General features: G+C 42.6%; 1 protein-coding gene across 1 annotated transcript in view; it reads left to right on the top strand.

Annotated features, from left to right (window-relative positions):
* LOC124616384 overlaps positions 1-27,698 on the top strand; it is a 323,283-nt gene that overhangs the window by 251,160 nt on the left and 44,425 nt on the right. Inside the window, exon 3 of the mRNA XM_047144689.1 lies at positions 10,427-10,563. Coding sequence (XP_047000645.1) covers positions 10,427-10,563 — 137 coding nt within the window. The remainder of the gene's footprint in view (positions 1-10,426; positions 10,564-27,698) is intronic.

Genomic DNA, 27,698 nt, shown 5'->3' with positions numbered 1-27,698 from the left:
ACCCACTCCAAAGTTGAAATTTGAGGCATAGAACGATTATTGAATGCCGAACGCGTAAATTACAAACAGTGTCACAGGTAAATTCTGGCAGTATATCGACCGAATAAAATGTCACGTCGAGCGGTGGTGAAATGGTGCCAACCGTTCGACCAAGGCCGCATAGAAGCGGCTGTCACTGACTGAGAAGTGCAGGTCTTGTAACATGCGATTATCATCCTTTCGGCAAGCTGAAAGAACATATGGGGGAAAGAGATTATCCAACGATGACGATTTTCACACAAATCTTTTCGAACTGCTATTTGACCAAGGAACTGATTTCTGTCCTTGTGGAACTGTCCAAGTGGTATAACGCTCCAATCGTTCTTTACAGAGACCCGTCGACTGTAGAAAAGTAGTTTGGTGTATCTGTGTCAATTTGAAGTGTAGTGCATCATTCAATAAAAGTTAATTGACCAGCTACAATAAAGTGTAACTTACTTTTTGATAATCCCTTATGGATAAAACAGGCAGCCATATTAGAACCCGTTGCCATTACTAAGACAGAGCTGTACAGAGGTCGGGGAATGTCCTCGGTGGAAGCTGACGAACTAACTTTCGTCTTCTCATTACGTGCAGCCGCACCCCATAGACTTTAGGTTCGTTGTTCAGTTGATATCGTGGGTATGTTTATCTACAAGGTTTCATCTACCAGCAGGATACCGACTGGCATTATCGTACGTGAAGTGGTGGACCAACTGCACCTCCGACGACCTGTGTATGTTGTTACAGTTCTTCATCTCTGAGCATTAATAAAATGCATCAGTTTACCAGGGCAGCACCATCACAAATGTGGTCGGTCTTTTTCTGCTTTACTCCCCTTATTACGCTGACAACTACTGTGCCTCCAGATGAATGTGCGACTCGATTTTTTCTGTAATTTTACCTTGGGTTATATGTAAGAGTACATTGATCAAAAAATGGCTCTGAGCACTATGGGACCTAACTTCTGAGGTCATCAGTCTCCTAGAACTTAGAACTACTTAAACCTAACTAACCTAAGGCCAGCACACACATCCATGCCCGAGGCAGGATTCGAATCTGCCACCGTAGCGGTCAGGCGGTTCCAGACTGTGGCGCCTGGAACCGTACGGCCACCCCGGCCGGCCGTACATTTATCCATTCAATCGCGATGTAATTACGGACTCCAAAGTAAATGAATATTTATCTACACTGCCATTAGCAGGATACACACTGCCGGACGCCTGCCATACTGACCATCTGCTCTAAACCTATGACGTACAGTTTGATGGAAAAATTCAGCTTCTGAGGAATAAAAAGGGAATTTTAAAGTTTGCCGTCATGTTGAAGACGAGGTCATTAGAGGCAGCGCATAAGCTCCAAAAGGATGAGGAGAAGAATGGCGCGGAAATCTTCAATCTGTAAGAAGTACTTTCATACGTTTCAGCTTGTCGTTGAACACGTTCGAAGTCTTCTGGTGTCTGTGCATAAACACATCCATTGGTTCCAACTAAGTCTTCTCCTAGCGGCATAGTTCAAGGTAAATGTGCTGGTACATCCCTTTGCAGTCAATTCAGACTAGCTCTCAGTTAATTTGGGAACTCTCGTTGAGGTCGTGTGCCTAGTAAGTAACTGACTATCGAGTTGGATAGTAATCCGACCACTCCTTCTCGATCAAAGAATTTGTTCCGGAATTCGGCTTAAGAGCTGATGTTTAATCTCTGCGAATTTATCGTCTTCAGTGCGTAGAGACTGTATTGAACCAGTAATCGGACTTTGTCGTGTAGCTAAGGTCAATTATCTCTGTAAAGTGCTACTTTTTCGTTGATCTCGTAGTAGCCTACGCTTCTTCTCGGTCAGAATCATCGCTAAAACATTTAAATACATTCTGGATTTACATAAGAAAAAGAAAAAAATTTTAGACTCGCGCTGTTCCTATCTTACTTTTCATAACCAGTTTGCAGTGTCACGTATTGTACACAGACAAATAGACATTTACTACAAAATGGTATTCATTCTGTATTCGTAACAATACAGCGGAGATGGTAAAGAAACTTTTGTAATTTAAATAAATTAACTGAATTTGTGTTCGAATTTTCAATGTTAAAAATAATATTATTAAATCGCAGAAGTAAGCACAAACAGAAGCATCATATATGGCAACAGTAATATGTTTTACGCTGAACATGTCAGCCTCGGTCAACTGTACAACTAAGGTGATTAATAAGCTTCAATAATCGTCTAAGTGGTGCATCTGTAAAAGGTGTACTTTCAAACAAATTAATTATCTGAGATAATTATAGCTTGGTATTCGAAATACCAGAAGTGTAGAATCAGGCATAATGGAGTTCTGAAATGTATTTGGTGAACTAAATTAAAGAGTGCTTTGTCACAAGCATATTTGGGATCTATTGAAGAACTTTGACCACCCTGATCCTAATATTCAAAAAAGAAACTAGAACCAGTAAGCATAAGACGAGCGCTCTATAACTGTTTCTGCCGATACCTTGCAAACAGAGTGCAAAGGACATAGATAAGCATTCAAAAGAAGTGAAATTTGGATATTTGTCAGGTAAAGGAAATACTCAGGGTAGCATCTGAGGACCAACGTTGTTCTAAGTACTCGTCACTGACATTCTATGCAGTGTTTCACAGGCATAAAAATATTTCCTTTTCTGGTAGTAGCAACAGTGAGGTCGCAGACACAACTTCAGAATACTGAGCAGGGAAAGCAAATGAAGACGCCAATAAAACTGGTCAGTGGGTAATAACCTTTCATTGAACATAAAGAAACAGAAATAATAACAGCTTAAAGAAATAAATACTGTCAAAATGAGTGTAGAGCATGATTTCGTAAATTAGACAGCAAACACAAAAGCATTAGTGAGGGATAAAGGTTAGAGATGAAACAGAATGATCGAATACACGGGGCCTGCCACGGTGGCCGAGCGGTTCTAGGCGCTCACTCCGGAACCGCGCGACTGCTACGGTCGCAGGTTCGAATCCTGCCTCGGGCGTGGATGTGTGTGATGTCCTTAGGTTAGTTAGGTTTAAGGAGTTCTAAGTTCTAGGGGACTGATGACCACCGATGTTAAGTCCCATAGTGCTCAGAGCCCATCAGATACACTGGTTTAGTGAGTACCTTCAATACATTTTTTTTTTATTCCGATTTTGGCCGTCTAGGGACCGCGTTAAACAACTATTTTTCAATGTACATTTCTCCTATTGCGCTCCTCCTCTTTTCTCTTCTGCCAATATGTCTTCATCATCTCTCTGTGCTGCTCCCTTCGGTCTTCTGTCCACACTGTTCCTCCAGTTCTTCTCTTCTTCACTTCAAATCCTTCAAAATGTTGAATTTTGTCTCTCATTAAGTCTCTGTTGGTTATATCATCTTCTCCTATACCCATCTCCTCTAAGTCTGCTTTGACTTCTTTGGACCAGGTAATTTGGGTTCTGGGGTTCTTGTCAAAAAATATGATTATTTTCTTTGTCAGCCTTTCATCATTCATTCTTTTCAAATGGGCGTAAAAGCTTACTCTTCTCTTCCTCATAGTATCTCCCACTTTCTCAATTTTGTCATACACTTCTCTATTACTTCTAAGCTTCCAAGTCCCATTCTCAAACCTCGGCCCAAGAACTAATGATTTTTCGCTCCTTTTTTGCTATAGCTTCCATTTCCTTGTTAGTGTTCATTGCTAAACATTCAGATGCATACAGACACTCTGGCTTAATCACAGTGTTGTAGTGCCTTATTTTTGCGTTAATTGATACTGACTTCTTGTTGTACACATTCTTTGTTAGCTGGAATGTCATTTCCATTTTTCTTGTTCTTGTTTTATTTCCTTCTTTATCTGAAGCATTGGGCTGGATGATTTCCCCTAAATATTTGAAATTAGAAACCTTCTTTATCTGGCCATACTTTGTAATCATATTGTTCGGTGCCTCTTTTACATTGGTTAGGTACTCTGTCTTTTCAAAGGAGATTTTCAGTCCTGCTTTTTCTGCTGTTTCATTCAGAATATTGATCTGTTTGACTGCTTCTTCCAAACTTCCTGCCAGAATCGCTAAGTCATCAGCAAAAGCGAGGCAATCTACTTCTAATCCATCCTTTATTCTTCCTAATCTGATTTTTTGTATTCCTTCTTCAGTCGTTTTCTTCTTCCACTCTCTAATAACTTTTTCTAACACACAGTTGAATAGGGTAGGTGACAACCCATCTCCTTGCCTTAATCCTGTTCTGATTTTGAATGGTCTGGATACCTCACCACGGAACTTTACTTTTGCATAGGTATCCGTAAGTGTTTCTTTGACGATTGCGACTGTTTTCTTGTCTGCTCCAAACTCACTAAGGGTGTTAACCAAGGTTGTTCTGTCAACAGAGTCGTACGCCTTCTTGAAGTCAACAAACGTGATAAAGATGTCTTTTCCTCTTAATCGTCTATATTTAATAATTAAGTTCAAGTTTAAAATTTGCTCCACACAAGATCTTCCCTTCCTAAAGCCTGCTTGGTATTCACCAATTTCTTGATCAAGTTGTTTCTCCAATCTGTTTTGTAGGGCCTTAGATACAGAGAACAAAATATGAAGTTTATGTTTGTTGCTGACTGGTGAAACGTGTTACACCTGAAGGGCTGTCCCCAGCAAAAATACGGAAACTCACGATGGCCTTGTAAAATAATATAGAACTCGAACGCCCAGTGTATAAGACCAACGAGTGTGGTGATGGTAACAGCAGGCTGTGCGCACTATAGACCATCAATGCCTATGAATCACGGCAGGTTTTTGGGCCTACACCGTCCCAAGAAATTGGGAAACTATCGAGAACGGACACGTAACTGGATTCGGCAAACCCTGCCATGACATGGATCAGAGCATATTCTAACGATTTTATAACATCACATATATGAGACCAAATTATGCAGGAGGCAGGCAAACATTATTATAATAATCAGAAATTTTGCATTCAGGCTGACTGGAACTAAATGGAAGAAGACAGATATCAGGCAATGAATGACTTCAGTGTTAATATGATGCGTTTAGAAATTTATCCATAATTAGATATCCAAAAATGGTTCAAATGGCTCTGAGCACTATATGACTTAACTTCTGAGGTCATCAGTCGCCTAGAACTTAGAACTAATTAAACCTAACTAACCTAAGGACATCACACACATCCATGCCCGAGGCAGGACTCGAACCTGCGACCGTAGCGGTCGCTCGGTTCCAGACTGTAGCTCCTAGAACCGCACGGCCACTCCGGCCGGCTTAGATATCCAGGATCGATTGATGCATGTAAACATGGCGTTTCAAGTTCTTTGTTAAACAAAAAGTGTGCGACTGTTTCATATACAACTCGAAACACCTGATCTACATGTAGCAATCTCTCATGGAAATGTGAAAACGAATAAATTCAGAAAATCATCATACAGGGTGACAATTATTGAACTACATGAAATAAAATCGTCGTGAATTCTGAACTGCTAACGTTAACATGTTCAGACACTACGGTTGACCGCGGGGCATGATGGGAGTTAGTATGTGCTGTATGGTTAGGTTAAGCAACGAAGCCCAGTTTCATTTGGAGGGATTTGTCAATAAGCAAAACTGGCGCGTTTAGGCGACTGAGAATCCGTACTTAGCGATGGAGAAGTCTCTTCACCATCAACGGGTGACTGTGCTGTGCAATGTCCAATCACGGAATAATGGGTGTGATATTCCTTGATGGCATGGTGACAATCGAACTGTATTTCGTATTTGAAGATTTGGAAGATGATTTCATCCCCATTATCCAAAATATCCCTGATTTCGATAAGGGGTGTTCATGTAAGACGGAGCTCGATCCTATCGAAACAGGAGAATGTTTGATGTCCTGGAGGAGCACTTTGGGGGCCGCATTCTGGCTCTGGGGTACCCAGAGGCTACTGGCGTGGGCCTCGATTGGTTCAAATGGCTCTGAGTACTATGGGACTTAACCGCTGAGGTCATTAGTCCCCTAGAACTTAGAACTACTTAAACCTAACTAACCTAAGGACATCACACACATCCATGCCTGAGGCAGGATTCGAACCTGGGACCGTAACGGTCGCGCGGTTCCAGACTGTAGCGCCTAGAACCGCTCGGCCACCCAAGCCGGCCTCGATTGGTCACATTCCCCGGATATGAAAACATGCGACCCCTTTTTTGTGGGGCTATATTAAAGACAAGGTGTACAGCAATATACCCAAAACCACTGCTGAGCTGAAAATAGCCGGTCAGGAGGTCATCGACAGAATCGTTTTCCGACATGCAGAATTTCGCTATTCGTCTACACCACATCATCGCTAATGATAGCAGACGTATTGAACAGATCATAACCTAAATCTGAATAGCTGTAGTGACGTTTGCATGTTGAATAAAGTGTAACTGATTTACATTTTTTTCATGTAGTTTAATAATTGTAACCCTGTGTGAGCAAGAAAGACACTCGTTGCCTGATTTTTGACTTCTATCATTGCAATCAAGTCAACCTGAATTATTCTACGAAATTTCCCGTTATAAACTTCTAGAGTTGAATAGTGGAGTGAGCACATAATATTTTGAATAGAAATCCATGTCCGGAAACGTACCATTTCTGTTCTACGACGGTTTCGATGCAGATGTTTGACTTATCCACTTATGCTTGAGCAACTGAGTTAGCCGTCACGCAATACAATTATTAGGTAACAATTCGGAAGGGAACACAGCGCAAGATCCATTTACCATTTAAGCATATTTGTTTGTAGTAACACTTAAACGTTATGTGTTTACATTATTCCAGAACAAAAGAGAACCCAACATGATGCACGAGCAGAACAGTGCTGATTCATTACAACAGTGGCTCGATGTGGCGGGCACCAACGTTGTTACAGACATTGTACCTACGAAGCACGTTCTGGTACACACTCTCCATACCATCTGGCGTCTCTTCAGTTTCTAGTGCAGTGGCCATAACTCGAGTCATTAGATCTTCCTCTATCGCTATAGGAGTCTCGTAAATTAAACTTTGCATACGACCCCACAAGAAGTAGTCCATAGGAGTTCAATCGGTGATCACGGCGGCTCTGAGGTTGAATCACTTCGGCCTATCTATCTTCCAGCATATCGTATGTTGAGATGTCTCCGAACCGCACATGAAAAGTGAGGTGGTGCAGCCACATGTGAAACTACATTCTCTGACGCCTTTCAGTGGCACAGCTTTCAAGAACGTGTACAGTACGTTTTTTAGGCAGATCAGATATGCAGGACCAGCTAGCTTGAGTGGAAGCAGACACTACACATCTTAATTGAAACCGCCGTAGAACGGAAACGATATGTATATACATGGGTTCCTATTGAAAATATTATGTAATTACTCCATCTACATGTTCTAGGAGTTTGTAACGGGAATTTATGAACACCCTGTAGATCATCATTGGACAGATTCTGGGAGAGTGTGAAAAATGAAAAGATTGGGATTAAAATCACATGAAATATCTTAGTTTTAGACCATGCCTTGCGAGTGCGAAGATGGTGTGGTCGACTGCCTTATTTGACGATGAACGTTGCAGCCTCATTTTTCTATTTCACTACCCACAATAGCAGTTTGATAGCGCCGGAACTCTAATATTTTCAGTCCTATCACAAGTAGCTATGAATGGGACAAAAGGGTTCTCATTATGGCCAAGGACGTCATAGCCGGTTCCATGTATTAGGCTGCTACCGTTGATCACATGGCAGCGACCAGTTGATAATTATCGGCAGATGATGGGTTGAAAGTTTAATCACTTCTCTTGGCTGAAACCTCGACATGATTTTATTAATTCATATCTCTGCAAGACCATACATCGTACACATATATTTTGCAGGGTAAAAATATTATTAACTGTTGCACTAGTAGTTCTGTCAATGACGATGTAGCGTGAGTCACACCTTAATTACGTTACCAAGAAATACAGACGATAAATTCAAGCCAATATTTTCTACAAAGAAGCAATACTGAAAAACAAACTTCGTAAGGAGATTAAAGAGGTAACTTACAACAAAGTTATCAAAAATGCATTTGAAGAGTGTCACTTAAATTGAACAGGTCTTCACGGGTTTGAGTCACTCAGAACGTTTTCGGTCAGTGTTTTGTTCAGCTTTATTATTGTATTTTATAACCGAGGTGCCGGGGCGGGGGGGGGGGGGGGGGCGCTATTGAAAGCGGTAGCTGTGGCTCGGTGGTCTTTCACCAACCAGGCGTTGTGAGTTGGCATGGCAGGTGGCCTGGACAGGAAGTGACCTACATTCACTTTAGACGACATTTACTCCTGACATTCCACATTCGTTTACATATAAAATAAAATGGCCTTCCCTTCTAAAACTACCGGACAGTGACCTTATCCACAATCAGCACTTTTTCGAAACAGATGTGGACTGTTGAGGTGATATGTACGTGACGGGACTATTGTCATGTCAAGCACTCACATTTTTCACAAGCAGGGTCTTTGCTGCAGGCACACCAGCATATGCACAAAGATCCCATAGTTCATCCGACACAGTGATAGATGGTGAGAAGCCAGTCCATTATCAGCTCTCAGTCTGTGAAAGACATGACTTGGATAAAGAATTTCTTAAGATAGACGTGCGTACCTTCATATCGCTCCATGTTGAAATGTGACTGCGTATGTTATAGGAATCACATCTATGAGAGTTATGGCTGTTTTTATACAGTTGAGACAGGTGGTAAATTCAAACTACAAGGCTCATAATCCCTGCATTTGAAAGTCTTGATGGTGTATTCGGTAAACTATATGTTGCGGTTCTACACGTGCTCTACAGTTAAGCGTTCTTTAGAACACCAGAAATTTAATAATCATAGGCATTCGACCTCTCTGATGGGTCTTGACAGTAATATATTTTTGCAGATTTACTTAGTGGAATCGGTACTGTGTGCGGCCCCTTGTTGTGTTACTGCAATATTTCTCTTTCATAACAGGTAGGACATGTGGCCGCAGAAGGTTCTGTACATAGCTCTAGCGCATTGCTTGGTGTGAAAGCACGCACTTAAATTATTAAGATATTGATCAACACACTAGTAGTGGGGGTGGTGCGTCACGCCACAGCGATTTCTGGATAGAGATGCAAACCGCAGGGTATTCGAAGAACTGCTCGTCTAACATCAGTGGCCGAACACAACCTGTAGGAATCGTTGCAGACTGTTTGGTTTTAGTCAGTGCCAGTCTAGCGTAACCTTCTGCGACTTCTCTGTGAAAGAAAGAATCTGTGGGTAGGTCTTTTAATGCCTATCATAAAAAAAAATGACTTTCCTGCAAGCGTCTGTAAATGGCGTAAGTACTAAGATTTTGTACCGGTTTTCAAATTTATGTCAAATAATTTCATCAAAAAAATGTTCAAATGTGTGTGAAATCTTATGGGACTTAACTGCTAAGGTCATCAGTCCCTAAGCTTACACCCTACTTGACCTAAATTATCCTAAGGACAAACACATACACACCCATGCCCGAGGGAGGACTCGAACCTCCGCCGGGATCAGCCGCACAGTCCATGACTGCAGCGCCTTAGACCGCTCGGCTAATTTCATCCGTTTCAGACTGTCAAAAAAATGGTTCAAATGGCTCTGAGTACTACGGGACTTAACTTCTGAGGTCATCAGTCCCCTAGAACTTAGAACTACTTAAACCTAACTAACCTAAGGACATCACACACATCCATGCCCGAGGCAGGATTCGAACCGGCGGCCGTAGCGGTAGCGGTTCCACACTGAAGCGCCTAGAACCGCTCGGTCACACGGGCCGGCTTTCAGACTGTCTCCAAATACGTTCGACACCTTGGGGTGTCTGTCCATTCATACATCCACTGGTCCTAAACCCGTCTTCTCTGTGAGGCATAGCTCGAGAGAAATGTGCTGATCCATCCTTTTGCAATCCATTCAAACTAGCCCTAAACTGAATTGGACAACCCTCGTTGATGTGAGACAGTGCCACTCTGAACGAGGCTCCGTAGATGAGACTATCTGCCTAGTACGTAACTGTTTGTTGAGTTGGATAGCAACCCGACAACTTTTTTTCGTGACTAAATCTTCCTGTTGTAAGTTTCATCAACAGAGCCAGTGTAGAATCCAGAACAAGCCATGTCTCCGCAATATCCTTTCTTCCATGAGTGCTAGTTCTGCAAGGTTCGCAGAAGAGCTTCTATTAACTTTGGAAGGTAGGAGACGAGGTACTGGCGGAATTAAAGCTGTGAGGGCGGGGCGTGAGTCGTGCTTGGGTAGCTCAGTTGGTAGAGCACTTGCCCGTCAAAGGCAAAGATCCCGAGTTCGAGTCTCGGTCCGGCACACAGTTTTAATCTGCCAGGAAGTTTCAGAGCCAGTGTAGTTATTTTTTGTTATTTCTAAATTCGTAGACTGAATGTCATGGGTTTTCCGTTTCAGCGCTGTGGCGGAGGGCATCCCGGCAGACAACCCGCACCTGGTCCTGCTGTTCTTCATCTCGCAGCTGCTGTTGAGAGAGCTCGACAAGTGCCGACGGCTCGTGCAGGTGGTGCCCATGGATATGTCCAGTCTGTATGGTGAGTTCACAGAGTGAATGAACTGACGACTACGGAAAAATACGATCGACCTTTTTTTTAGTGCCATATGCGTAGTGCTGTACTACAGAAGGGCAAATGAGCATGTGCGAATGAACTAGATTTCTGTATAGTTCAGTAAACGGGGACAAATTTTTCTATTCTTCTCATATCAAGCATACACCGATTCCCGCTGCTTACAAAAGGAATGTAGTTCCCATCCCGATATTCACATTTATGTTTCCCTCGGTGTCTCTAAATTTCATAAGAGAAACTCCTGAATAGGTCTATAAAAGAAGGCATGGACGACTACCTTCGTTGTGTACATGGCTTTTTGTATTGTGGTCTGAAGATGAGTGGAAACGCTCGAAACCAATTATCTGTTTTCCTGTAGGTAATCTTGACTTGTAAATATTTTACAAAAAAAAACCATATTCACTGAAATAACAGATCACTATCACGTCACGTACAGTGCCGGATAACTACAAGTTAAATAAGTATTCGATGCTAATAGATTTCTCTTCTTCAGGAACGCTTTTCTTGGCACTGCCAATCTACATTTTATGTCCACTATACTTCGGCCAAAATAGCAAAATAGAGTCCGTTTCCTGATTTAAATCCATCAGCATCACCTGTTTTAATTCGTCTGCATTCTATTATCCTTGTTTTGCTTTTGTTTATGTTCATCTTACATTCTCATTTCTAGACACCGTCCATTCCCTTCAAATGTTCATCCAATTCCTTTGCTGTCTGTGACAAACTTAAAATGCTATCGTAAAACCCTAAAGACCTTATTTCTTCTCCATCTCCTCTCCTTTTCCAAATTTTTCCTTTACTACTTGCCCAACGTTCACGTTGAATAATATCGGGGATAAGCTACAAATATGTCTCACTCCCTTCTCACCCACTGCTCCCCTTTCAAGCCCCTCGAATCTTTTAAATCCCACCTGCACTTTGTATAACCTTTATAACCTTTCACTCCTTCCAATTTAGCTTTGATATGTTTAGAATTTCCGTGTATTCCCATCTAAATCGTCAAAAACTCTCCCCAAATCTAAGAAAGGTATTAACGTAGGTTTTCCTTTCCGTGACATATCTTCTAAGATGAGTCGTAGTGTCAATATTGCCAAGCATGTTTCTCCGGAATTGAAACTCAACTTCCGCAATGTCGGCTTCTACCATTTTACCCATTCTTCTGTGAACAATTCTTGTTAATACCTTGCAGCTGTGACTTATTTCTCTGAACTGGCATTTCGGTAATATGCACACCTGTCAGCATCTACTTTCTTTGGAATTTAAGGTATTACATTCTTCTTGAAGTCTCAGGCTATTTTGCCTGCTTTATTCATCTTTCACAATAGGTAGAATAGTTTCGTCATGGCTGACTCATCCAAGGCTATTAGTAGTTGGAATGTCGTCTGTTCCAGGGGCCTTGTTTCGAATTGGGTTCTCCTGTGGCCAGTCAAATTCTTCTCGCAGTGTCATAGCTCCTGTCTCATCTTACCTAGATCCCTTTAACTTTCTATAATAATGCCTTAAATTTCATTTCCCTTGCATAGCCCAACTACATTTTGTTCCCCTTTTCAACTTTCCCTTCTTCGCTTACTACTGGTTTTCCTTCTGAGCTCTTGATATTCATACAGCTGCTTTTCTTTTCGCCATCTTTGAACTCCATAAAGGCGGTATTTATCTTTCCCCTACTTTTATATGCGTCTATATAAATACATTTGTCCGCCAGACATTCCCGCTTAGCCATTTTACACTTCTACATCTACATCCATACTCCGCAAGCCACCTGACGGTGTGTGACGGAGGGTACTTTGAGTACCTCTATCGGTTCACCCTTCCATTCCAGTCTCGTATTGTTCGTGGAAAGAAAGTTTGTCGGTAATCCTGTGTGTGGGCTCTAATCTCTCTGACTTTATCCTCATGGTCTCTTCGCGAGATATACGTAGGAGGGAACAATATACTGCTTGACTCCTCGGTGAAGGAATGTTCTCGAAACTTCAACAAAAGCCCGTACCGAGCTACTGAGCGTCTCTACTGCAGAGTCCTCCACTGGAGCTTATCTATCATCTCCGTAACGCTCTCGCGATTACTGAACGATCCCGTAACGAAGCGCGCTGCTCTCCGTTGGATCTTCTCTATCTGTTCTATCAACCCTATCTGGTACGGATCCCACACTGGTGAGCAATATTCAAGCAGTGGGCGAACAAGTGTACTGTAACATACTTCCTTTGTTTTCGGATTGCATTTCCTTAGGATTCTTCCAATGAAACTCAGTCTGGCATGTGCTTTACCGACGATCAACTTTATATGATCATTCCATTTTAAATCACTCCTAATGTCTACTCCCAGATAATTTATGGAATTAGCTGCTTCCAGTTGCTGACCTGCTATATTGTAGCTAAATGATCAGGGATCTTTCTTTCTATGTATTCGCAGCACATCACACTTTTCTACATTGAGATTCAATTGCTATTCCCTGCACCCACTTCCCATCAATCTCATTTTTTAAACGTTTGTATTCCTCTTCGCCTGCTTCATTTTCTGGATGTTTATATTCTCTCGTTTGCTCAATTAAATTCAGTATCTCCTGTGGTATCCAAGTATCTCTGCCACGTCTTATCTTTCTGCTCCTATTTGATCCTCCATTGCCTTCACTATTTCATCTCTCAAAGCTACCTTTTCGTCTTCTGCTGTATGCTTTTCGCCTTTTTCAGTCAATCGCTTCCTAATAATCTCTCTGATATGTCATCTCCTGTTTTACTACGTTCTCAATTTCTTCAGTCTTAATTTACAGTTCATAACCAATTAACTGTCGTCAGAGTCCACGTCTGCCCCTGGAAATGTCTTACAGTTTAAAATCTGGTTCTGACACCTCTCACTTATGATTATATTATCATTCTGAACCTTACGATGTCTCCCGGTCTCTTTCACATATAGAATCTTCTTTAACGATTCTTAAGACAAGTCTCTTTTTATAAACTCTGATAGGCCATAAGTAAAAGACAAGCATGGACACAGAGTTATTTTATTACTAAAAGTAACAAAAACGTGTGGTTACTTTTCGACGTAATCCATGTAATTAGTGAGACATTTGTCTTATCTATGGAAATGATTACCAATACTCTCTTCATTAAATGTTGCCGTCAGTGATTTGAAATGAGTCCTGATCTTGTTTCGAAGCTCCTCATTGCTTTAGAACTGTTTCCCTCCTAGCCATTTCTTCAGTTCAAGGGAAAACTGAAGTCACAGGTGATCGAAAGTGTTTCATTGAAATTTCTAAAGGAATCAATGGGTTTCGCTAGCACTGTGAGGACAGGTATTTTCACCATCAGACAAGTTCACCATGACTTTTGTTTTGAATGTTTCTCCATACGCTCGGCTCATTCTTCGAACAATTTCTGCCGCGCTATTCCCTTCTGCTTGCAGGAAACGAATAACACTTCGACATTGGCACTTGTCGTGATAATCAACTGAGGCGGCCAAGTGTATGTGACAGCAACTGAGCACGGACTGAGGTCTTGAAATTAGCAGTGAGTGTGAATGGTTCTGGAGATGAACGGTCACCTGCTGCGCAAACCACCCGCCTGCCGCTTGTCGGGCGTTCTTGCTGTGCTATCGAAGGTTAGAAGAAAAGACCCTCGTACTATAATCCATGGCTTCACAATTGATATCAAGCTTTCCATGTCGTATCGCTTCATCACAAACCTTGACTGCACTGCATAAAAGCGTGTATAGACCGCGATTTTGTGGCGACTTCTCTTAACGAATCTGATTGTATATCCAATATCCAACCGCGTCATTCGCAAAATATAAGTTATATCATTTTAGTGAGAAATCTCTCTTACCATTTTATGGTGAGATACGGTTACGACCACAATCTTTTCCTTTAATTTGCATTTGTTGACACTTCTTTAAGACCAGCTCAAAATTAAACCAACAAATCGATAGGACCAGTTTCGTGGGTGTCCCAGAGGAAACATCGTCAGGACACAAAGGTAATCATACTTCTTGCTGACAGGGGGCCATCAGTCGTGTTTCTACACAAAACTAATTACATGGAAGTGATGATGACTGTCTTCAAAGATCCGGTGCACAAAAAAATTTACTGAGATCTAGGATTCGCTGTCACAAGTAAAAAGTGGCTTAAACACAAAACATAGTACATAGACACTGACAGTTCTGGAACAGAGTACATTGTTGCCACATTACCAATGACATCATCATGTATGACATTATATGCTGTTTCCATATTTCCTCCCTCTCTTCCTCTCCCCCTGTCCACAGCTCGTGGTCTAGTAGCTAGAGTTGATGCATCTGGATCACGGGGTCCCAGGTTCGATTCCTGGACGGATTGGGGAATTTCTGTGCCCCGGGACTGGGTGTTTGTGTTGTCATCATCATTTCATCACCATCATCATCATCATCATCATCATTTGTGACAATGGCTCGAATGGATTGTGTAAAATTTGGGCTGTGTATAAATTGGGACTTCGTACGAGCGCTGATGACCACGCAGTTGAGCGCCCCACAAACCAAACATCATCATCATCAATATCATCGGCCTCTCCCCCTCCCTCCTGCCCCCTCTGACATAGGCCAATTGCCCTGACGTTTTCTCCTTCCAGTCTAGTCTGTGAATACGTAAACATGTTTTTCACCTGGAAAGAAGTTATCTGTCAGGACTTGAATGCTTACCTACTTAAAATGTTTTCATCAAGCTATGATGTGTATGGCTATTTATACAAACAGGTCATTTACAGATAAAATTTAAGTCCACTGTTGCTAAGTTTAAACAGTTCCCCTCTGGCTCCACAGTTTAAACAACTGTCGCCCTACAATTGAATCTAACTTGTCATGTCCCCAATGGTGCAATGTTTAAACAATTTCTCTCTGATGTTGAATTTTATACGATGCCCCTTCACCACTTGACATCACAGTTTAAAAATTTTACCTGCCACCAGCTCTGTAAGTTCCAAACCCAGCAACTCACTACCCAGGTGAGTTTAAAATGGAGGGAAAGTTCCCCAAATGTCCTTGTCCTAAGTTTAAAAATGGCGAGTAATTGAAAACCTACTCACCTTAAGTTTAAAATGATTACAAACCCGCTGGTTGTCAGAAAAACTGAGCAGCACTTGATTTGAAGCTCAGGAGGGTCAGAAGTATACAGCTCTTGTCGTTATTCTAGAACTGTATAGATCTCTGATGCAGAATGTATTGTTGTCAACTAGTCATCACTGTCATGCGTAGTGAGAAAAGAAACAGGCGAGGTATTCACTTGCACCTTCAATGAAATACTGCTGCCCCAAGCTGTGCTGCACCAAGACGGATGTCGCGTCGTAGGCGCTGGCTCGTAGATACAGGTGGAAAAGTAAAATGAAGGTCCCTAAGGAAGGTCTGTCTGATGATATGACTGAAGTAAGAAAAGGGAGTTTATATGGAAGACACAGGAGATCTAATATTAAAGTCTGACATTAACAGACGCCGGCCGGTGTGGCCGAGTGATTCTAGGCGCTTCAGTCTGGAACCGCGCTACCGCTACGGTCGCATGTTCGAGTCCTTCCTCGAGCATGGATGTGTGTGATGTCCATAGTTTGGTTAGGTTTAAGTAGTTCTAAGTTCTAGGGGACTGATGACCTCGGATGTTAAGTCCCATACTTGGCTCAAATGGTTCAAATGGCTCTGAGCACTATGGGACTTAACATCTGTGGTCATCAGTCCCATAGAACCTAGAACCTACTTAAACATAATTAACCTAAGGACAGCACACACATCCATGCCCGAGTCAGGATTCGAACCTGCGACCATAGCGGTCACGCGGTTCCAGACTGAAGCGCCTAGAACCGCTAAGTCCCATAGTTCTCAGAGCCATTTGAACCATTTTTGAACATTAACAGAGCTTTGGAAGACTTGCGCTCAAACAGGTGGCCAGCACAGATAAAATTTCTCCGAAAATTCTAAAATTATTGGAGGAAGAATTATTGGATAAAGTGCAATGAAACGACTGTTCGGTATGCACAATCTGTAAATCTGGGGACATACCATCAGAAGTTCTAAAAAATTTTATCATCCACACAAATCCTATGATAGGAACGCCAGGTACGAGTAACAACTGTTGCACAATCAGCTTAACAGTTCATGCATCCAAGTTGCTGATAAGAAAAACGTACAGAATAAAATATAAGAAAATTAATGAGCTGTTAGAGGACGACCAGTTTGGATCTAGAAAGGTAAAGGCAGTTGAGGGACAGTTTTTACGCTACCCTTGCTAATGGCTGCAAAGTTTAAGGACGTAGAAGAAGTGTTAGACAACGTAAAATACGTAAAAAGTTCGATATTCTCAGAAAATAGTTGCAATCTATAGGGAAAGACGTTTAATATACAATATGTGTAAGAAACATGAGGGAAAAATTACATTGCAAGACGAAGAACACACTACTTGAATTAAAAACTGTGCTAGACGGAGATACAGTCTCTCTTCCCTACTGGTCAGTCTGTTCACAGAAGAAGCAATGACAGAAATAAAAGAAAGGTTAGAGAGAAGGATTAAAATTTTGGGTGAATTGACATCAATCGGACGATTCGTGGATGACGTTGCCGTCCTCAATGAAAGATAAGGGCAATTACAGGACATACTGAATGGAATAAACAAGCTACTGAGCACGGAATATGGACTGAGTGTAAAACAAAGAAAGACAAAAATGATCTTGAGTAGCAGAAATGAGATTTCCGATAAACATACGACCAAAACTGTGGAAGTGAAGGAATTGTGCTGCCATGGAAGTAAAATAACACATGATGCACGACGAAAGGAAGACATAAAACCTAGACTGCCACAGCCAAAGATGGCATATCTCCACAAAAGAAGTCTACTACGCCGAAGAGCCAAAGAAACTGGTAAACCTGCCTAATATCGAGTAGGGCCCCCGCAAGCAAGCCGAAATGCCGCAACACGACGTGGCAGGGACTCGACTAATGTCTGAAGTAGTTCTGGAGCGAATTAACACCATGAATACTTCATGGCTGCCCATAAATCCATGAAGGTACGAAACAGCAAATTGCAAGGCATCCCAGGTATGCTCAATAATGTTCATGCCTGGGGAGTTTGATGACCAACGGAAGTGCTTTAAACTCAGAATGTTCCCGGAGCCACTATCTACCAATTCTGGGCGTGAGCGATGTTGCATTGTGCTGCTGGAATTACCCAAGTCCGTCAGAATGCACAATGGACATGAATGGATGCAGGTGATCAAACAGGATGCTTACGTTCGTGTCACCTGTCAGAGTCGTATCTAGACGTATCACGGGTCCCATATCACTCGAACTGCACATACCCCACACCATTACAGAGAATCCACCACCTTGAAGATATCATGAATCGATGGACTGGGCATGTCAGCAGGGGTGCTGACATGTAGGGACTCATGATGTTGTCTTCTTACCCGCTTGATACAATTTGAAACGAGACTCGTCCGACCAGGCAATATGTTTCCAGTCAACAGTCCAATGTTGATATTGACGAGCCCAGGCGAGGCGTAAAGCTTTGTGTCATGCAGCCATCAAGAGTACACGAGTGGGCCTTCGGCTCCAAATGCCCATCTCGATGATGTTTCGTTGAATCGTTCGCACATTGACACTTGTTGATAACCCAGCAATGAAATCTGCAGCAATTTGCGGAAGAGTTGCACTTCTGTCACGTTGAACGATTCTGTTCAGTCGTCATTGGTGTCGTTCTTGCAGGACCTTTTTCCGGCCGCAGCGATGTCGGAGATTTGATGGTTTACCGGATTCCTGATATTCACAGTACACTCAATATGTTGTCGTACGGGAAAATCCTCACTTCATGGCTATCTCGAAGATGCTGTGTCCCATCGCTCGTGCGCGGACTATACAACACCACGTTCAAACGCACTTAAATCTTGATAACCTGCCATTGCAGCTGCAGAAACCGATCTAAGAAATGCGCCAGACACTTTTTGTATTAAGCAGCTCAGTATTCTATCTGTTTACATATCTCTACATTTGATTACGCAAACCTATACCAGTTTCTTTGGCGCTTCAGTGTAACATCAAACATCAGACTTAATTTGAGGGCGAACAGTGTTGGATGGAAGTGAATCGAGAACTATAGGAAAAGCGAAGAATAGAAGTGGCTGAAATGTTGCTCTATAGAAAGTTTTCGAAATATAGGTACTCTAATAAAATAAGAATTGAGAAGGTTCTCCGCAGAATTTGCAAGGACAGATGCGTATAGAAAACATTGACAAGAAGAAGGAACTGGATAGTAGGTCATGTTTAGTACATTCTAAATGTACATCTACTTCTATATTCCGCAATCCCCGCACGGCGCGTGGTGCAATGTACCCCGTACCTAGTCATTTCCTTTCCTCAAACTTCCTGGCAGATTAAAACTGTGTGCCGGACCGAGACTCGAACTCAGGACCTTTGAATTTCGCGGGCAAGTGCTCTACCAGTTGAGCTACCAAAGCACGACTCACCCACCGTCCTCACAGCCTTACTTCTGCCAGTACCTCGTCTCCTACCTTCCAAACTTTACATAAGCTCTCCTGCGAACCTTGCAGAACTGTTGTTGTTGTGGTCTTCAGTCCTGAGACTGGTTTGATGCATCTCTCCATGCTACTCTATTCTGTGCAAGCTGTTCATCTCCCAGTACGTACTGCAGCCTACATCCTTCTGAATCTGCTTAGTTATTTATCCCTTGGTCTCCCTCTACGAGTTTTACCCTCCACGCTGCCCTCCAATACTAAATTGGTGATCCTTTGATGCCTCAGAACATGTCCTACCTACCGATACCTTCTTCTAGCCAAGTTGTGCCACAAACTTCTCTTCTCCCCAATTCTATTCAATTCCTCTTCATTAGTTATGTGCATGGCTACACTCCATACAAATATTTTCAGAAACGACTTCCTGACACTTAAATCTATACTCGACGTTAACAAATTTCTCTTCTTCAGAAACGCTTTCCTTGCCATTGCCAGTCTACATTTTATATTCTCTCTACTTCGACCATCATCAGTTATTCTACTCCCCAAATAGCAAAACTCCTTTACTACTTTAAGTGTCTCATTTCCTAATCTAATTCCCTCAGCATCATCCGAGTTAACTAGACTACACTCCATTACCCTCGTTCTGATTTTGTTCATGTTCATCTTATATCCTCGTTTCAAGACACTGTCCATTGCGTTCAACTGCTCTTCCAAGTCCTTTGCTGTCTCTGACAGAATTACAATGTCATCGGCGAGCCTTAAACTTTTTATTTCTTCTCCGTGGATTTTAATAACTACTCCGAATTTTTCTTTTGTTTCCTTTACTGCTTGCTCAATATACAGATTGAATAACATCGGGGATAGGCTACAACCCTGTCTCACTCCCTTCCCAACCACTGCTTCCCTGTACAAATTGTAAATAGCCTTTCGCTCTCTGTATTTTACCTCTGCCCCCTTCAGAATTTGAAAGACAGTATTCCAGTCAACATCGTCAAAAACTTTCTCTAAGTCTACAAATGCTAGAAACGTAGGTTTGCCTTTTCTTAGTCTAGCTTCTAAGATAAGTCGTAGGGTCAGTATTGCCTCAAGTGTTCCAGTATTTCTACGGAATCCAAACTGATCTTCCCCGAGGTCGGCTTCTACCAGTTTTTCCATTCGTCTGTAAAGAATTCGCGTTAGTATTTTGCAACCGTGACTTATTAAACTGATAGTTCTGTAATTTTCACATCTGCCAACACCTACTTTCTTTGGGATTATATTCTTCTTGAAGTCTGAGGGTATTTCACCTGTCTCATACATCTTCCCCACCGGATGGTAGAGTTTTGTCAGGACTGGCTCTCCCAAGGCTGTCAGTAGTTCTAATGGAATGTTGTCTATTCCCGGGGCTTTGTTTCGACTTAGGTCTTTCAGCGCTCTTTCAAACTCTTCACGCAGTATCATAGCTCCCATTTCATCTTTATCTACATCCTCTTCCATTTCCATAATATTGTCCTGAAGTACATCGCCCTTGTATAGACCCTCTATATACTCCTTCCACCTTTCGGTTTTCCCTTCTTTGCTTAGAACTGGGTTTCCATCTGAGCTCTTGATATTCATACAAGTGGTTCTCTTTTCTCCGAAGGTCTTTTTAATTTTCCTGTAGGCAGTATCTATCTTACCCCTAGTGAGATAAGGCTCTACATCCTTACGTTTGTCCTCTAGCCATGCCTGCTTAGTCATTTTTTCACTTCCTATCGATCTCATTTTTGAGACGTTTGTATTCCTTTTTGCCTGCTTCATGTACTGCATTTTTATATTTTCTCCTTTCATCAATTAAATTCAATATTTCTTCTGTTACCCAAGGATTTCTACTAGCCCTCGTCTTTTTACCTACTTGATCCTGTGCTGCCTTCAGTACTTCATCCCTCAAAGCTACCCATTCTTCTTCTACTGTATTTCTTTCCCCCATTCCTGTCAATTGTTCCCTTATGCTCTCCCTGAAACTCTGTACAACCTCTTTTTTTTCAGCTCGTCCAGGTCCCATCTCCTTAAATTCCCACCCTTTTGCAGTTTCTTTAGTTTTAATCTACAGTTCATAACCAATAGATTGTGCTGAGAGTCCACATCTGCCCCTGGAAATGTCTTACAATTTGAAACCTGGTTCCTAATTCTCCGTGTTATCATTATATAATCTATCTGAAACCTTTCTGTATCTCCAGGCTTCTTCCATGTATACAACCTTCTTTTATGATTCTTGAACCAAGTGTTAGTTATGATTAAGTTATGCTCTGTGCAGAATTCTACCAGGCGGCTTCCTCTTTCATTTCTTACCCCCAATCCATATTCACCTACTACGTTTGCTTCTCTTCCTTTTCCTACTATCGATTTCCCGTCGCCCATGACTATTAAATTTTCGTCTCCCTTCAGTACCTGAATAATTTCTTTTATCTCATCATACATTTCTTCAATTTCTTAGTCACCTGCAGAGCTAGTTGGCATATAAACTTGTACTACTGTAATAGGCGTGGGCTTCGTGTCTATCTTGGCCACAATAATGCGTTCACTATGCTGTTTGTAGTAGCTTACCCGCACTCGTATTTTTTATTCATTATTAAACCTACTAACTAGCACTCCTGAAAGAAAGGATATTGCGGAGACATGGCTTAGCCCTAGACTGTGGATGTCGTCCTGTTCGACGAGAGAAAGACGACTATCTACATGTGACTGTCTATGTGCCTCCGTATGAGCCCTAATTTCTTGTACCTTATCTTCGTGGTCCTTGCGCACAGTGTATGTTGGAAGCAGCATATTCATTCTGCAATCAGATTCAAATGTTGGTTCTTTAAATTTTCTCAGTATTATTCCTCGCAAAGAATGTTACCTGTCCTCCATGGCAAATGGTTCAAATGGCTCTGAGCACTATGGGACTCAACTGCTGAGGTCATTAGTCCCCTAGAACTTAGAACTAGTTAAACCTAACTAACCTAAAGACATCACAAACATCCATGCCCGAGGCAGGATTCGAACCTGCGACCGTAGCGGTCTTGCGGTTCCAGACTGCAGCGCCTTTAACCGCACGGCCACTTCGGCCGGCTGTCCTCCATGGATTCCCTTTTGAGTTCCTGGAGTGTCTCCGTAGAACCTGTGTGTTGTTCGAACCTACCGGTAACAAATCTAGCAGGCTGCCTCTCAATTGCTTCGATGTCTTCCTTAAATGCGACTTGGTAAGGATCCCAAACATTCAAGCAGTGTTCAAGAATAGGCTCATTTGCGTCCTATAGGCGGTCTCCTTTATAGATGAACCAAACTTTCCTACAATTCTCCCCATAAACCGAAGTCGACCACTCGCCTTAGCTAGCACAATCCTCATATGCTTGTTCCATTTCGCATCGCTCTTCAGCGCTACTCTCAGATGTTTATACTACGTGAGTGTGCCAAGCAGGACACTATTAATTCTGTATCCGAATATTGCGGGTTTGTTTTTCCTACTCATCCGCATTAACTTCCTTTTTTCTGCATTTGAGCTAGCTGCCTATCATCGCAGAAACTAAAAATTTTGTGTAAGTCATCTTCTATCCTCCTACAGTCACTGAACAACTGCAGATTGCTGCCCATCCTGCCTGCCAAATCATTTGTCTACATAGAGGATAGCAGCAGCCCTAACACAGTTCCCTGGGGCATTTCTGACGATACCCTTGTCTCTGATGAGACCTCGCCGTCGAGGACAATATACAGCGTTCTATAGCTTAAGAAGTCTTCGAGCGACTCACATACCTGTGAACCTATTCCGTAGCCTGCAATGGGGCTTCGTGTCAAACGCTCTCCGGAAATCTAGAAATATGGAATCTGTCGATTGTCCTTCATCCATAGTTCGCAGTACATCATGTGAGAAAAGGGCAAGCTGAGTTTCGCACTAGCGGTACTTTTTAAACCCTGCTCATTCAAAGACATAAGCTTCTCGGTCTCAAGAAAATCATTATATTCGAACTGAGAATATTTTCAAGGATTATGCAGCAAACCGATGTTAGTGATATTGATAGGTAATTTTTCTGGTCCGTTCTTTTGCCCTTCTTACACTCAGGAGTCACCTGTCCTTTGTTCCAGTCGCTTGGGACTTTGCGCTGGGCGAAAGATTCGCAATAATTGCAAGCTAGGTAAGGAGCCGTAAGCACTCTTTCAAAAACCGAATTGGTATTCGGTCCAGTCCGGGCGACTTAAACGTTTTCAGCTCCTTCACTTGTTGTTCTACGCCAGGGATGCTTATTACTACGTCGTCCATACCGGAAGTCGGTTTGATGGTCACACGACGGTATGTTTCTATGATTCTCCAGCATGAACGATTTCTTGAACATGAAATTTGAAACTCCGGCTTTCGTTTTGCTATCTTCAACTGCCGCAGCAGAGTGGTCAACAAGTGACTTGATGAGAGCTTTAGACCTCATTATCGATTTTACATAGGACCAGAATTTTCTCGTGTACTCTGACAGATCCTTTGCTAAGTCAGCCTCCACCTCTCGGCTTACACACATTTGCAGAGTGGCAAGTTAACTGTTCAGCTTTTCCTGTCTTTTCCTCGTAGTATGTAGTATATTTCTGAATCTTCGTGCGTGTTTCCGTGTAAGAGATGTAAGCTCGCATTTTGCAAGTGTAAATTCTGGCGATCTGTAGCGCAGTTTTCATTTCTACTGAACAGCCCACTGCATAGCTCATTGAGGCATCAGGATCAGTTGGTGACACATCAAGAGGGTAGCAAGTTGCATATCTTGGGATTCTGTCTGCTTTTATAGTTTACTTCTTCAGCTGGTCTTGCTAAGATGGTTAGGATGTGTGCATACTGTGTGCAGACGCAGGAAGAACTAGCATCAGTTCGAGAACAGCGGAATGCGTTTATGGCTACTGTCAGTCATCTTCAAGCTGCTGCCTAGGGGTGTAGCGGTGGCGGAGATCCTTTCGTATCACACGGGACACTTCAGGTGTCGCTCGTTTTGCCCAAGGTCTCCGCTACCGAGGCACATGCAAGTATACCCGACAATGTCAGTCTGTCCTCACAGCGCAGTGAGTGGCGGGTGGTAAAGCGTTCGCATCGTTTGAGGTGGAAGGCCAATGTCTGGCCTCGGCTATTCACCCTGGGTGGCCGATCCTTCAGCAGGGGTCCGAGAAGGGAAACGGGAGCGAGGGGAGCCCCATAGGCAGATAGCATTCAGGGCTGGAAAGAAAACCATTGTGCGCATTCGATATGTCTGCGGGGGGGGGGGGGGGGGGCTCAGCCGAGATATGGAGGCGACGTTGTTTACGGCTATCGAACGTGCAGGGTGCAGTCGTCTCTACGTTGTGTCTCACATCGACACCAACGACGCCCGTCACAAGGGTTCTGAGGCTATCCTTAGTTGTTAGTTAAAATCCGTCTTGATTGCATTTTTTTTTTTTTTAATTCATATGACCGGTTTCGGTTCATTCTGAACCATCTTCAGATCTGATATTACAGTTACAGAAGTAACTAGTCCAAATCCAGCAACTTTCACATGCTACGTCACATATGAATTAAAAAAAAAAAAAATTGCAATCAAGACGGATTTTAACTAACAACTAAGGATAGCCTCAGAACCCTTGTGACGTAGCATGTGAAAGTTGCTGGATTTGGACTGGTTACTTCTGTAACTGTAATATCAGATCTGAAGATGGTTCAGAATGAACCGAAACCGGTCATATGAATAATTAAAAAAAATTTGCAATCAAGACGGATTTTAAGTAACATTATAAAATCACTGATTGCTGTTATCCCATAAGACATTATGTCTGTTTTTGCAAAATATCCTTAGTTGGCTAGCGAAATGGAGAAGGCTTTTGGCTTCACACAAGGGGGTGCAACAAGGGCTCGAAATTTGCTGCATTACTCCCAGAGTTTATAGGGATCGTTTGATTTGGAGCCGAGCGGAGAGTCGCAACCAAAGATTCCATCGACCCTCTGGCGCACTACTCAAAGGAAGCAGTTACTATGGGTAACAGAGTACTTCTGGAATGCACCGCTAGGCGGTGGTTTGAGGTACTCTAATGAATCCTTGCCAGGAAAATCAGACCACGTTCAGAGTAAAGACACTTTCAGAATGAGATTTTCACTCTGCAACGATGTGTATGTTGATATGAAACTCCCTGGGAGATTAAAACTGTGTGCCGGACCGAGACTCGAACTCGGGACATTTGCCTTTCTCGGGCAAGTGCTCTACCAACTGAGCTACCCAAGCGCGACTCACGCCCCGTCCTCCCAGCTTTACTTCCGCCAGTACCTCGTCTCCTACGTTCCAAACTTTACAGAAGCTCTCCTGCGAACCATGCAGGACTAGCACTCCTGAAAGAAAGGATATTGCGGAGACATGGCTTAGCCACAGCCTAGGGGATGTTTCCAGAATGAGATTTTCACTCTGCAGCGGAGTGTGCACTGATATGAAACTTCCTGGCAGATTAAAACTGTGTGCCGGACCGAGGCTCGAGCTCGGGACTTTTGCCTTTCGCGGGCAAGTGCTCCACCAGGAGAGTTTCTGTAAAGTTTGGAAGGTAGGAGACGCGGTACTGGCAGAAGTAAAGGTATGAGGATGGGGCGTGAGTCGTGCTTGGGTAGCTCAGTTGGTAGAGCACTTGCCCGCGAAAGGCAAAGGTCCCGAGTTCGAGTCTCGGTCCGGTACACAGTTTTAATCTGCCAGGAAGTTTCATAAAGACACTGTGACTGTCAAAACAAAATTGTATCAGTAAATTGTCGAAGTATTCTTAAGAAAGTTGCAGTAGAAAAAAAAATTGTCTTTGTTGAGGTCACTTATAATAGGTCTACGCGAAACCGAGTTAATTGTTGGATTGTTTCTACCGGCCACCCGATTCCGCTGTGAAAGTTCTATAGTCATTCAAAAAATTGTGTGCTGAGTAGTGCGTAAATACCCAGTACATGCATTACTAGCTGGAAGGGACTTTAAGCCAGCGAGTATAGACTGGGATATCTATGGATTCATTGCAGGGGCTACAGGCAGACAGTAGTGTGAAATACTTTTGGACACATTTTCTGAAAACTGTATTCAGAAGCTAGTTCGGCAGCCTACATGCAATGAAAATATCTTAGAACTTGTAGCTACATATAGACCGGACCTTATCGACAATGTCAGTATAGAAGCGGAGATTAGCTATCATGACGCCATTATAGCAACTATGGTTACGAAAATAAATCAGTTAAGAAAACTAGGAGAGTGTTTCTGCTAGAGAGAGCAGATGAGCAATTGTCAGCATGTCACTTAGACAGTGAAACTGACATCACTTAGCTCCAGTAAGATGGACGTAGAAGAATTATGGGCAAAGTCTGAGCAAATTGTCAATCGTGGTCTGGAGCATTATGTGCCTAGTAAGTGGATTAAGGAGGGAAAAGACCCACCATGGTTTAACAACCAGGTTCGGAAAATTCTGAGGAAGCAGAGTCTGTTGCACTCTCCGTTCAGGTAGTAACTTCCGTGGTACTAGAGGGAGCAATAGGAGGTAAAAACTGTAGCGAATGACATGTGACTTAAAAACATGTCCATTATATTAGCACATGTTATTAAAACCGATCTGAAGGTGATCATTGCTAACCGAAACTGGTAGTATGAGAACATAACAAGTATGTGATCATAGACGTGAAATAAAGATATTTACCTATTATCAGTACTAAAAAGTATGTTTCCTGCGAAATGCGATAAATGAGTAAAAAATTCACTCTTGTGGTACAAAATACGTACATATTCTTCGCATTATGACATTTAACAACTGGTTCAAAATAGTTGAAATGGCTCTAAGCACTACAGCACGTAACTTCTGAGGTCATCAGTTCCCTAGAACTTAGAACTACTTGAACCTAACTAGCCATTAGGACATCACACACATCCATGCCCGAGGCAGGATTCGAACCTGCGGCCGTAACGGTCGCGCGGTTCCAGACTGTAGCGCCTAGAACCGCTCGGCCACCCCGGCCGGCTACTCAACTGGTCCAGTGAAGTTTATGAGCGCTGTCATTTGTCTTCCATTGTCAGTAACTCCTTAGCATGAATAGTTTGCGAGAAAAGTGCTCTGCGTAAACCTGCCCTTTGGTAAATGTGCTTCTGTTTCCAACTACATTCAAAAGATCCATCGCAGACTACATAATTAGCCATATACGCTTCTTTCCATCATTTACTTGTCCTGTTAAACCATGATTATGATTTGATGTATGAATGTTAATTGTGTAACTCTTTGTTAGACTACAGTTTATTGAGGATCGCTGAAACACGTCCCGGCATATTGGAACCGTGGGCCGCACCAGCACTGTTATCCTCTCCACGTAGGATACAGAACTTCTGTGGCATTTGAACAGCATGAAAGAGGTACATGTGTAAGTAGAGCTATGAGGACAGGTGATGAGGCGTGCCTGGTAGCTTAGTCGATAAGGGCATCGTCCACGAAAGGCAAAGAAATTTTTTGGAAATTTATGGTAAGGTCTTGTGGGACCAAACTGCTGAGGTCATCGGTACCTAAGCTTACACGCTACTTAATCTAACTTAAACTAACTTACCCTAAGGACGACATACACACCCATGCCCGAGGGAGGACTCGAACCTCAGACATCACGGCTACCCCGCGTGGGAAAGGCAAGGTTCT

This window comes from Schistocerca americana, chromosome 5 (assembly GCF_021461395.2).
Source record: "Schistocerca americana isolate TAMUIC-IGC-003095 chromosome 5, iqSchAmer2.1, whole genome shotgun sequence".
NCBI classification, from domain to species: domain Eukaryota; kingdom Metazoa; phylum Arthropoda; class Insecta; order Orthoptera; family Acrididae; genus Schistocerca; species Schistocerca americana.
Note: the sequence above shows the minus strand (reverse complement) of the source record. Positions and strands in the feature narration are given on the sequence as shown.